The sequence below is a fragment of the Pocillopora verrucosa genome, chromosome 2 (genome assembly GCF_036669915.1).
Source record: "Pocillopora verrucosa isolate sample1 chromosome 2, ASM3666991v2, whole genome shotgun sequence".
In the NCBI taxonomy this organism is placed as follows: Eukaryota; Metazoa; Cnidaria; class Anthozoa; order Scleractinia; family Pocilloporidae; genus Pocillopora; species Pocillopora verrucosa.
The window spans coordinates 19,602,127-19,613,643 of NC_089313.1; the positions used below are offsets into that span (position 1 = coordinate 19,602,127).

General features: G+C 35.9%; 1 protein-coding gene and 1 long non-coding RNA gene across 2 annotated transcripts; one reads left to right on the forward strand and one right to left on the reverse strand.

The window, feature by feature from the left end:
- Positions 1-167: 167 nt before the first annotated feature.
- Positions 168-4,247, forward strand: LOC131790749 (uncharacterized). The gene is made up of 5 exons (XM_059108016.2): positions 168-323; positions 847-871; positions 1,456-1,650; positions 2,264-2,545; positions 3,048-4,247. The coding sequence occupies exons 1-5, from the start codon at positions 252-254 to the stop codon at positions 3,488-3,490; spliced, it is 1,017 nt and encodes a 338-aa protein (XP_058963999.2). The 5' UTR covers positions 168-251; the 3' UTR covers positions 3,491-4,247.
- A 3,588-nt stretch (positions 4,248-7,835) lies between these two features.
- Positions 7,836-10,880, reverse strand: LOC136278892 (uncharacterized). Its single transcript, XR_010716615.1, has 3 exons — positions 10,747-10,880; positions 10,424-10,487; positions 7,836-8,254 (listed from the first exon to the last, which is right to left on the reverse strand). It is a non-coding gene; the product is annotated as an uncharacterized lncRNA (long non-coding RNA).
- Positions 10,881-11,517: the final 637 nt, after the last annotated feature.

Here is an 11,517-nt window from a genome sequence, read left to right on the forward strand (position 1 = left end):
AGCTTGTTCCAAGCGCCCTTATAATTTATTACGAAAGGTATGCTCGTTTGTAATTTTCTGCTGTCATTCCAAGCGATTCCGAAAGGTCTGGTTGTTTTCATAGGAGGAAAGGAACCGTAAATCACTGTCCCCACCTCAGGATAGCCGTCTGACTTGATCCCAGTACTACTCGGACAAAGACAGTCAGGAAAAAATACCGTAGTTGCCATATCATCTTCCAAACAACAGCGGGAAATCTATATCTGTGAAAGATGAGGGGTGAAAACTGGCTTGTTTTCATGTTAGTGCTGTTCATCTTCGAGATATTTTGCCTTCATATTATGGTATGTTTTATTATGACTGTTTTTCTTGGTTGTATTTGTTTTGCAAACGATCACAAATTTCTATACGTGCCATTACACTGCACTACAACTTTTTAAAGTTGTCATTAATTAAAATTAAAATTTGTCGAATAGCTTGCATTTCAGAGTATAAAGCGCTCCTTCCTTTGATTTGTGTACGTCCAAGGTTCTTTTGGTATACATTTCACTTTCCCTGTCTCACCTTAGAGGTGATAGATCAAATCATCGCTCCTTGCCCCTGTGATCTATATCAGATCAGCTGAGGACGATGCAGATACTCCATTTTAGATTACACTCAGACGAGACACTTCAGAAACGCAACCTCATATCTGATGGCTAAAACACCTTTGATTCAGCGAATTTAACTTGTTATGATGATGTTACATTATATTAACTTGGGTGCGTGGGTGCGGAATCAGAACTCACTCTCTCACAGTTTTGCAACTACCCACATTGACATATGTGGAAACAAACTGAAATGTTATTTCTCTATTCTTCATTTTAGGGAAATGATATATATTCCATGTCCAGTAAGTGGAAGATTTTCCATTTTCATGCAGTAATACACGTAATCCCCATCTTCTGAGCTGTAGCTAGTGTAAAGTTCTCTTGCAATATATATATTACTAAGTACTTTGATTCACATTCATCACGCAATCCATTGAGCAGTTGTCTTCTGTACTCATCAGTAATTTTCTGCTTCCCAACGGGTACTAACTTTTAGCATGTTTGGTTTATTAAAACTTCGCTGAAAGTCCTAGTTCCATTATTTTTTTTAGCATTTACTCTCCAAAAGATGTCACATGTTTGTTGTAATATGGCGTCATATCTGTGCGAAATTATATCACACTTAACGGGACGTCCTTTAATTGTTTTATCTTATGATTCACCAAACACTGATCAATATTTTATGTTCACAATACAGACCTCACTCCAGTCAGGTTTATTATAAAATGAGTTCCACTAGATCAATATCCAGTCCAGGAAGTGGGAAGCAGTACTTCTTATTACAATGTTATTTGGTGTTAAAGGAATTGATACCAAACTGGAAGAATATCAAAGATATTGATAGACATCAGCAAGTTCCCTAATTATCTGGTGATGATTTTTGCAGACATTCCTCAGCCATCTGCAGAATTCCCCATTGTACTCTTTAATGAACTAGATTATCAAACTTCCTCTCAAAATGATTACACTCGGCTTAAAGAAGAAGAATACCATGTATGGGGTCAAACAGTTGGGGATGAGAAAAGAGAATTCCGCTATCGATCAGTAATAGTGATGCCAGGAAGGACACTCACATTTAAAGGTAAATAACTTTGTGTATGTGAATTACTCATAGATGATATTTTATGATAACTTGATGTTTTGTGAGTTTTAGGATACTCACTTCTATAGACCACTATAATGATCGCCATATCCAGAACAAAGCATGTTATTTCTCCTTACAGTATCAGCCCAGAATCATACATTAAGGTCACAAGAATAAAGGAAATGATCACCAACTAAACAAGCTCTTGATTGCTTAAAAAAATTATCCTTGTCAGCACCCTAGGAACTGCACAGAGAACACCAAGGCAAATAAACATAATGATGTTAGGGTGGAAAGAGGTAGAGATTTTGAACCAACTCCATTGAGTCACAGTAATAATTATTTGATGCATGGTTAGAACTCTAGATATAACTATTAACCCTTTAACTCCCATGAGTGACCAGGACAGAATTTCTCCTCACAATATCAATACAATATCAACCAAATAAGTGATGACATTAAAGAGAACTATCAATTGAGGGTTAATTAATTGATCCAATACTAAATTCTCTGAAGTAACATTATAAGAATTGTATGGTTGACAGTGAGGAGAATTACAAATTTGATCTTGGAGTTAAAGGGTCAATTACCAACTTTTTCATAATTGCAGCTGGCTTTCTGAGTGGAAACAAATTTACATCCTCCATCTATAACATCACAAACATTTCAAATATCCACCTGTGGATGTTTGATAACCAAGATATTGGTGGCTCCTCCGGGATCTGGTACACACAGTGGCCTCACTGGGAGATGAACTTTGCCCTTAAGTTAGAGCCATGTCCTAACTGTTCACGTCCAGACTGTGGCAGCAAAACCTGCTATTTTGGTACATGTGGAATAAGTGGAGAATGTCAGTGCATTACTGGCTATTCAGGAGAAAAATGTACTACAAGTATGTTTATTGACTCCTTCTCTGAAAATTAGACTCACTTACATGTAATATCACACCAAATAAGACATTTTATGCAGCGCTTAGTGAAAACATGCATCATTTGTTGTAATAATGGTACAAAGTTTAATGTGGCCAGGTGTTGCTTCAGCATGGAAAATTGAAAAATCAAAGACTTTTGTAAAGGAACTTGGAGGGTATGTCTTTTACTGTGAGACAACTCTTTATTAATGTGAATAGTTTCAGGCTGTTTGATGGTGATTTGTGTTAGACTGAATAGGAACTATTAGAGCACTTACTAGTTTGACTACTTTCTTTAGTGCCATGTCTCTAATCTTAACAATGAATTCAGTTTGGTTGCCATTCTGTGCTACGTCAGGGTGACAAACGCGGTTGTCTAATTTTTACCTTAGACCAAAAGTGGAGGTATACTAAAAACAACAAGATTTTGAAAGTTTCATTGTCAGTTTCATAATGTTATTGTTGTCATTTTTTTTTCTCATAGGACCTACTGATCTTGAGAAGTTTCCATCGATTCAATACCCTCTTATCTTGTTTCCTGGAACGTATTTTCAAGGAGCACCGAAGAAAGTTGAACCAGATGCTTTTGAAGTTTTTGCCCAAAACAGCCAGAGTAAGTTGTTATATACTTATCAGTCCATGCGAATTCTGTTCCAAAGGAAGATTACTTTCTCTCGTGTGGACCACAATGCTGAGGTGGAACTTCCTATTGGACGAGACATTGAAGATATTCCATTGTTCATGATTATGAATGAAGACGTAGGAGATGAGCTGTGGATTAACTATTCACCAGCAATAGAACTAAGCTTTGCTGTTAAAGTTGAAGAAAATCCTGCTTGTACTAATTGCAGTAATGTTGGTGGTAGTTGCTTTAATGGAAGCTGTGTCTGCCTCCCAGGATATGGAGGAGAAAACTGTGATAGCTAGTGCAGTATGATTAGTGTGTTCTGATGGGCCTCTAACTTTTCAGTCCACTATGTATTGTACACTTTGGTTGCCAGTAATGAAATGTTGTCACCCATTGTTTCAACAACCCAAACCAGGATAGTTATTAGAGTCACTTGCACTCTCTGCTTATGACTCCAATACAGTCACAACCACTGATAACAGTCCTTTTCAAGGCAATCTTAACCTCTAACCCTGGTGATGAAACTTGAGGGTCCATTGTTACTCCTGTGTGGAAACCCTTAGTTGTATCTATAGTTTCAGTTTCATGTACCAAACCAGCACTATATACCTCAAGTATAACAAAACATTGAACCATAACCATTGAATTACCATTGTGTATAATGATTTTTTATTTATTGCTATTTATTTGATGATTGATTTGTATTTAATAGTTTTTTTCTCTTTTTTATACTCCTGAAGCATGGGTTATTTTTTTAGCTTTATTTCCACAGCTTCTTCACTTTTATATGTAAGAGCTCTGATCTTTTATTTTATGAGATCCTTTTTCTCAGCTTATTTTAAAGTTCTGTTTCTTAAGTGGTTGTAGTGATAAAATTTGAAAATTAGTTAGTGCAAGTTCAATGGTACATAATTTTTGATATTATGCTTTGAAAATGCACTGTTTTCAAACCTAGTTGTATATTTGATTAGGCTTGTTTGATATGTTTTTTATACTTTTTTATAGACATTCATGTTTCAAATTTTGTTAATAAATTGTATTTTTCCATAATGTCTTCTGGATTGAGTGAATTCAGTAAATGGCACAAACTACTTCTTCTTTTGATCCTGTTGATCATGAAGGACATTTTTGTCAGTGAAAATTCCAGCATTTGTTTTGAAATTCTATATTCTAGAGAGGTAATAAAAATAAATGTTGATATATTGTATCTATTAGTTCGGACGTGCGTTATGATTGGTCAATTTCACGGGCCGTATTTCACTCCACGGCCTGCCAAATTCAAAAGGCAATTTGAATTGAAATCTTTCTAAATCTTCCTAAAGCCCATAAAAATAGTCCAGACCAGCAAATGATCAGTAAACGAAAAGAAAGCTGTAAATTCCTTATGTAATTTCCCAGAAACTCAATGGTTTCTTAGTCATCAGTACCAGGTGAGCAAATTTTTCTCCAATTGATCAAATCAGTTGGAGAGAGGAAGAGGATGAAAACCGTGGCTGGTTATGTATTTGAAAGATGAAGTAGTTTTCTTGGAGAATTCATCAACTTTAGAGGAAAAAGACAATAAGAAAAAAACTTTCACCCGCATGAATCTCACCCTCCCCACATTATCATTTTGAATACTATTAGCGAGGCCCGCGGAATGTTTGATTTAAATTGCAAATATATATTTTTACACATATTGACGACTCGGGATATTCACACGCGGAGCGCAGAACTTTGCTTGGCTGCTTGGTTTTAAAGTTGCTTTTCGTAAATCAAAGTTTTGGTCAGAAAAATCGTCTTCTAACATATCCCAGACGTTATAATGTCTGACAGATGAAGTTCAAATGTTGCTGGAAAGAGAAGATTCTATGTTTGGTGTGTAACTATCCCCGTACAAAGGTTACAACCAGCAACGACAAGACAACTGAGTCGAGTTGCAAACTGGCCAAAGTCTGGACATCCGTGAGCTCAAGTAAGATATTAGGTTTTCCACTTTTGCTCGTTAATATCATTAATGTAAGTTTATGACAATCTTGTGAACTCGTCCCTCTGTCTCGTCTACTTAAAAAAGGCAAAACAGGGCGCCATTAGCTACTGCAGTAATGAATCGCCGTCATATTTCATCTCAGTTCTGTGAAATATTTATTTCTTATCTAAATTAAATTTTTGCTTATGGGTTATTGCAGAAAAATTCAGTATTAAGATTACTTATTAATTTGTGTGTCCAGGTTTAAGAAAGCCGGGCAATACTAAACTGTGAGTGGGTGATAGAAAAGCTGAAGGGGGGAGGGGGGGGGGAAGTACCACGATGACGCCATGATTCCATCTTGAGCAATTAGCGATACTCGTGAGGTCAGGAACTAATCTCTGAATTGGACACTTGTTACAAGGCAATACGTAAATAAGGTAAAAATTATAAAAAACGCGTTAGTCTAAGGAAATGAAAAACGTTCTGGATGAACTCAATCATCAGTGAACAGAACTGTGCTAAAATCTTTCTTCGTTGAAAGTGAAAAGTTGGTTTACTGGTCTCACTGTTGACCTGTTTAGCTTATTAACTTAAACACCAATTATTGTATTAATTTCTCCCTAATACATTCATTTTCACTCGACAACGAAAAATCCAGAAGTCCAAAGACATCTTAAGATGTTGATGAATCCAATCCACTTTTATATTTTTATGATTTTGTCACGACAAAACAAATGAAAAGGTGACGATCTTTGACCTCATGTGCATCTCGAATCTAAAGCGATCTAAAGTGACAGTAACAATTATTAATCAACTCGGCGTACACATGATTCAGGAGGTAAGACACAAAAAGGTTTAGACTATGACTAGCCACCTTAATATTTTACGATGGATTAAGGTAAGATTTCCACACAGCCCCAAGTTTATCAAGCATACAGTATACTAGATAAAAGAAAACTGAATAAAAAAAACAATAGCGAAACAATAGATTGCCTTTTGGACTACGGCTTTGTTTAACGATAGTGTGGGTCAGTATGGGCCTGCGCGCAAACCTTACTTAGGATACCGTAATTTTGTACTAGGCATTAAAAGAAAATCCGGGATTGTAGTGGTTGTGCTATTGAACGATCTGTGATTTGGTCAAGAAAAAAAAACTCGCATTACCCTCTCAATCAATAAGACGCAAACCTCAAACAAACCACGCCCTGGTTACACACGTTTTCCCGCGCTTCAGGCAGTTTACTTGTTTTCACTTTGATCTCTCATTGGCTCCTTGTGATAATCTCTTTTCTCTGATTGGCCGTTTATTGGCTGATTATTTTGGTTTTGGTTTCACGAGACTCCCTTGAAAAGTGCTTCGAGTCGCTTCGAAGAAACATCTTCGGCTATACCAAAATGTTGAGAAGGTCACGGTGAGTAGTGAGATATTTGTAATTCACTGAAGCAAACGTTGGATGAAATATCATTTTACGGATCAGAGAAATTAGAGAGAAGCAATTTTTGGTGTAGTTAGAATTATTTCCGACTGAAATGTGACAAAAAATAAATGTAAGGACATGCTATGGTTGTGTCATCTCGTCGCTAGTTTCTTGTGAGGAGATGAAATTTGATTTTGATTTTCAAAACCGCTAAATATAGGTATTTTTTAACTTCAACAAAGCCTTACCCATCGCAGAAACATTTTGTACTTCAGGGGAAATAGCTTTGAAACTGCTCACACTTTTAGGACTTAAGTCTCTACGCTGTGGTGTTAAAAGCTTTGTTTATGATCTCTTTGATTTTTTAAAACATTTATTTCTCCTAAAACGAGCCCCTGATACACTTCATTTAGGTTATAGATAATTCAGCCGGTTGTGCACTGCAAGTAGGAAGTAAATGGATGTATTCTACAAGAGCGCTTAGCTTATAGACAAGGCCGGAAAATATGTCTTTAAAACATTTCTTTATCTTTCAGGTTTGAACTTAAAGATGATGCCAGAAGATTAAACAAATCTGTTGATTGAAATAAAGTATTTCGGACCCTCTCCTTGGATAAACCGGTTACAGAAGAAATCGCGTGCATGAGAGCAAATGTTTCGTTTGAAAGCATCGAGTACGTAATTCGCGTTTTTAAAAGGGCCAACTAAATAAATATCCGATGACGGGAAATTTTTGTTCATGGAAAAAAAAAGTCTGCTCTTTTGAATGATGTCTGATGTTGATTAAAAAATATACTAAGTCTTTTGATGGGAAAATGGCTCTTTTATTTTACACCAGAGGCTGTTCAAATTCGCAGAATTTTTTTTCCTCTCGGCAACCCTCCATATGCAAAAAAAAATAAAAGAGATAGCCTATATTCTGACTAGTTTCCAGGCCCTTTTAAAAGCGGAGTTATTTTTTTACCATTTGTACAGTCAAAATAAGACAATAAAGTGGAAATACAACTTTTATTTGTTTGTAAGTTTTTTTTATTGATACAGCTCTTATATAATTAGTGAAAGTGTTTACAACAGTTGATAAGCATAGATAACATTGTTCTGTCTGATCACAGAAATAAATGACATTTCACAAGTTGGAAAATTTAAATTTTCAAGTGGAAAATTCGCACCAAAAGACTGTCACAAGCAAATTGCTGAACTTAACTGAGCAATAATATAATAAACCTGATAAATTCATCAACCTCTAAGAAACTCTGGAATTTTGCAGTGAAAATTTCGAAGAGAAAATATCAAACAAGAAATTCAACAAAATACGTATGACCATAGATAAATGTTAACTCTACAATGCCCTTATAAGCTGTAAAAAAAGATATCGAGCTACGATTTTGTTCTCTCTATTAAACACAGCCGAAACTGTTGCAATAGAATGTTTTGTTTCTTGCCAAATGATTTCTAATCTACTCACGAAATCAGTTTCTAAAATCCAAAACTTCTTTCTTTTGAAATTCAGTACGAAATTGTGAATCTGTCTCGAAAGCAGAAAATAAACTAGCCTTAAAACGAACTTGGCTTTGCTTAGTAACATGTTTTACCTCTAAAATTAATCTTCAACTGTCTTTCTTGTTCAACCGTTTCGATCTTTTCGTCTTTCTCTCCTTGCTTATGATCGGCTTCAGCAAGAGGTGTTAAATGAACTGCAAGAGAATACAAACGTAGTTGTTAAAATACGAAAAAACTAAACTTACAACAAAACTGTTACAAATGTCAACATTTCTCTGCCTTTCTGAATGTTTTGTTTAGAAAATGTTTGAAGCTAGTTGTTCCTCAGTAGCATGTTGATTAAATGGACTTATCGATTGAGACCTTGAGCTTCTGTATTTCCTTTTTATTCTGAGCCTTCGCTGGTCTACGGCATCTTCAGGGAATAGTAAGAAAATATTCCAAAATGCGTGATATAAAAGCGATTTAGGTGATACGAAAAATTGGTTTTGTTCAGAGTTGATAGTCACTAAAAGAAAACACTTTCGTTAAGCGTGATATATTCAAGTCTTATTTCTTCCCGTGTTACTTTTCTTAGGTTAAAGCAAAGCCAAGAGTTCATGACATTTAACCCAACCTGCCTAAGGTCATTATAATTATCTCCCTTATGAATTCAAAGATTCTATTTCAAATTTGAGATTTCAATGATATAGCAGGATTGAAAACGTCTTACTCACTAATGTTTTCTAGACTTGTTATATTCACAAAATAAAAGGGCAATGTATTCATGTTTGCGCAAAAAAAAACATTGTTGTTTAAAATATTTCAGTGCGTTCGACAAAAATTCCGCGAATGGATTGAAAAAATTCTGAGTCGAAAATGTGAAAAAGCTGTACCATGCTTCCTTATTAACTCACGGTTTATTAACTCGATTTAACGATTTTACCGCAACGCTTCGGTTAACTCCCACTCACAACTCTCGGCTTATTCTAAGGAAACACACTAAACGTCCCGTTGTACTGAAGCACGTGGAACAATGCCATATATGGGGCGATAAGACACGTGCCGCATACATATTTGTTAAGTTACAGTGTAAAACTTTGACTTACGTAAAACAGTGCTCAATACATCGGAGTAGAGCGATGTAAATATCGAGGGAGGAAAAAGACAAATAAACTACCAGTTCATCCTTACAGACCTGTTTCGTGGTTGCCCACTCTTCAGGGGATCCCTGATGAGTGGGCAACCACTCAGGATGGGATGAACTGGTAGTTTATTTGTCTTTTTCCTCCCACAATATATACATCGCTCTACTTATGTATAGATAAACGAAATCGCTTATAAATTTAAATCAAATTTAGAATAATTAACGTATCGTACAGTTTCCAACACTCTGAATTTCCAGTGTTTAAAATTGAAATCTACTGACTTCTACAAGAGATCGTTTTTCGTCGATGAAAATTCGTACGTGTAATATCTGCAAACATTCATAACACTGAAACTTACGAGTTTGAAAAATTTAAAGGTAATTAATGACGTCGCTCAAAATGCCACAAAAATCGGTCTTCACCTCGAACCAAAAATGTGCGAACAAAGCGTGTACTACGAATATTCGAAGTTGTATATCAACGAGAGTGGATGGCACACACTTACTCCTACGCTTCACTGTCACAAACTTCCTCCAAAATTTTTACTCTTATTGACATCCAACAAGGAAGATAATTTCATATTTTTTTGGGGAAAAAAATGGAAGTCTAAGAGATTTACCATTAGTTTTCAACAAAATTCTTTAATCTCACCAAAACCTTTGTTAACATTCCGATCATTCTTTATCGGTGGCGCATTTTTCTGGCGTAATCTCATCTTATGTAAATAAAGAAATCTTCTCTCATTGTTTTCTTTCACATGAATGATATGATTACTCCTTGGATTAGAGAAGTAGCACAGAATATCTAAGATTCGTCAAAAAAGCTCGAAACGGCTAAAACATTTTTATGACTCACCGGTATTTTCCTTTTACTCCCAAACAACAAATCATAAGCTTGAACAGTTAAGATTCAGGGCTGGTTGACGATCGAGAGAAAAATTTCAAATATAGAAATGCTTCCTTAACATACTTTATTTTTGCGATTTTCCCAAATGACAGAACAGTTACAAAAGTGATCGTGGCCTTTTGAAAACATTTTCCTGTGCAGGATTTTCAAATTCTTTCTACACTACTTTGAAATCTTTCAAATGGCCTACAAAGGAAACCCGTCACCTTGACAAGATATTTTTGGCATGTTAGATCCATTTGTATTTTGCGCAAATATCAATACACTGTCTTACAAAAAGCAGCCACATGTACACATTAAGAGCCTGAGAAAATGGAAAGTGTCGCTTACCATAGCGCAGTTCCTTTCTGTCCACTCATGTCCTTTGTATGCATCCATCTTTACGGCGGTGCATCTAAGAAGACCAAAATAACAGTTTAAGATTCTTAATTCTTCCGGTTTGAGAATTTAAGCGTTCATCTCTGAATCGATAGGAAAAAACCCAACAAACCAAATCCATACGGGCGTTTTCTGCTCTACAACTTTAAATCTTTCACCAAGAATTGATCTTGATCTACCTTGCATGGTTTGACTTGGTTTGAAAGTGCCGCCAAGCGCAATGTCTCAACTCTCAACTTCATACAGCGCAAGTTTCAACAACTTCTCGGTCTTACCTTGTGTTTTGTTCTTAAAAAAAAACTTTGTAGTGGGTTTTCAGTCCATGGGAGGCATCCTAATAATGCCTCTGTCTCCATTTAGACGTTCAATATCCTGAGAGGTGAAGCAGTTCAGACAACGAAGAATCGTAAAATGTAAAAAAAGCAGCTAAATTTCCACGTGCCATAAAGTTGTGTCTAACTGAGGAAATCTCGAAAACGAGGTTCAAAGGAAATTTGCATAAGAGGCTAGTAGAGATGAGTTTGAATGTATCGAGGCTTTTTCATTGTTGATATTTCTCACCTTCATTTGACGGAATTTTACCTTATAAATTTGAGAATAAAACTGACTTTCATGGAGAGGGAGCGAAAGAGATGTAGAAACGCTTCTAACGAAATGCATCGTGTAGGAAGTCTTTTTAGAGTTAGCAATTAAGTTAAAAAAACTGAAGATAGAGAATGAAATATCTTCAACTAACCTTTGTTCCGATGAAAAAGTTCAACAGTTTAGTAGAAGTAGCTTAAAGGCCAGCAAACTCTGCGTACGCGACAATTCGCTATTGCAGTAGCGGACCAATTCTGACCAAAAATTTCGAGGAAAGAGAGAAACTGGCACATTCTTGAACATCCCTGGGTTTGGACAAATCCGGGGCTCTCCCCTTCTCCTAGACCCCAATTAAGTAATTAGTGTAAAGAAATCAAATCTATCAGATGTTATTCGTCGATGCGCTGTTGATTTATCTGTACGGTCCGATTTGTTCACGCACAATTTTTTTCAGTTTTAATATT

Bases quoted from the DNA above. Each gene is read 5' to 3' on its own strand.
- LOC131790749 (XM_059108016.2), top strand. From the start codon at position 252: ATGAGGGGTGAAAACTGGCTTGTTTTCATGTTAGTGCTGTTCATCTTC. The intron at 324-846 runs GTATGTTTTATT...TCTTCATTTTAG, and splicing joins TATTTTGCCTTCATATTATG to GGAAATGATATATATTCCAT. The intron at 2,546-3,047 runs GTATGTTTATTG...TTTTTCTCATAG, and splicing joins AGGAGAAAAATGTACTACAA to GACCTACTGATCTTGAGAAG.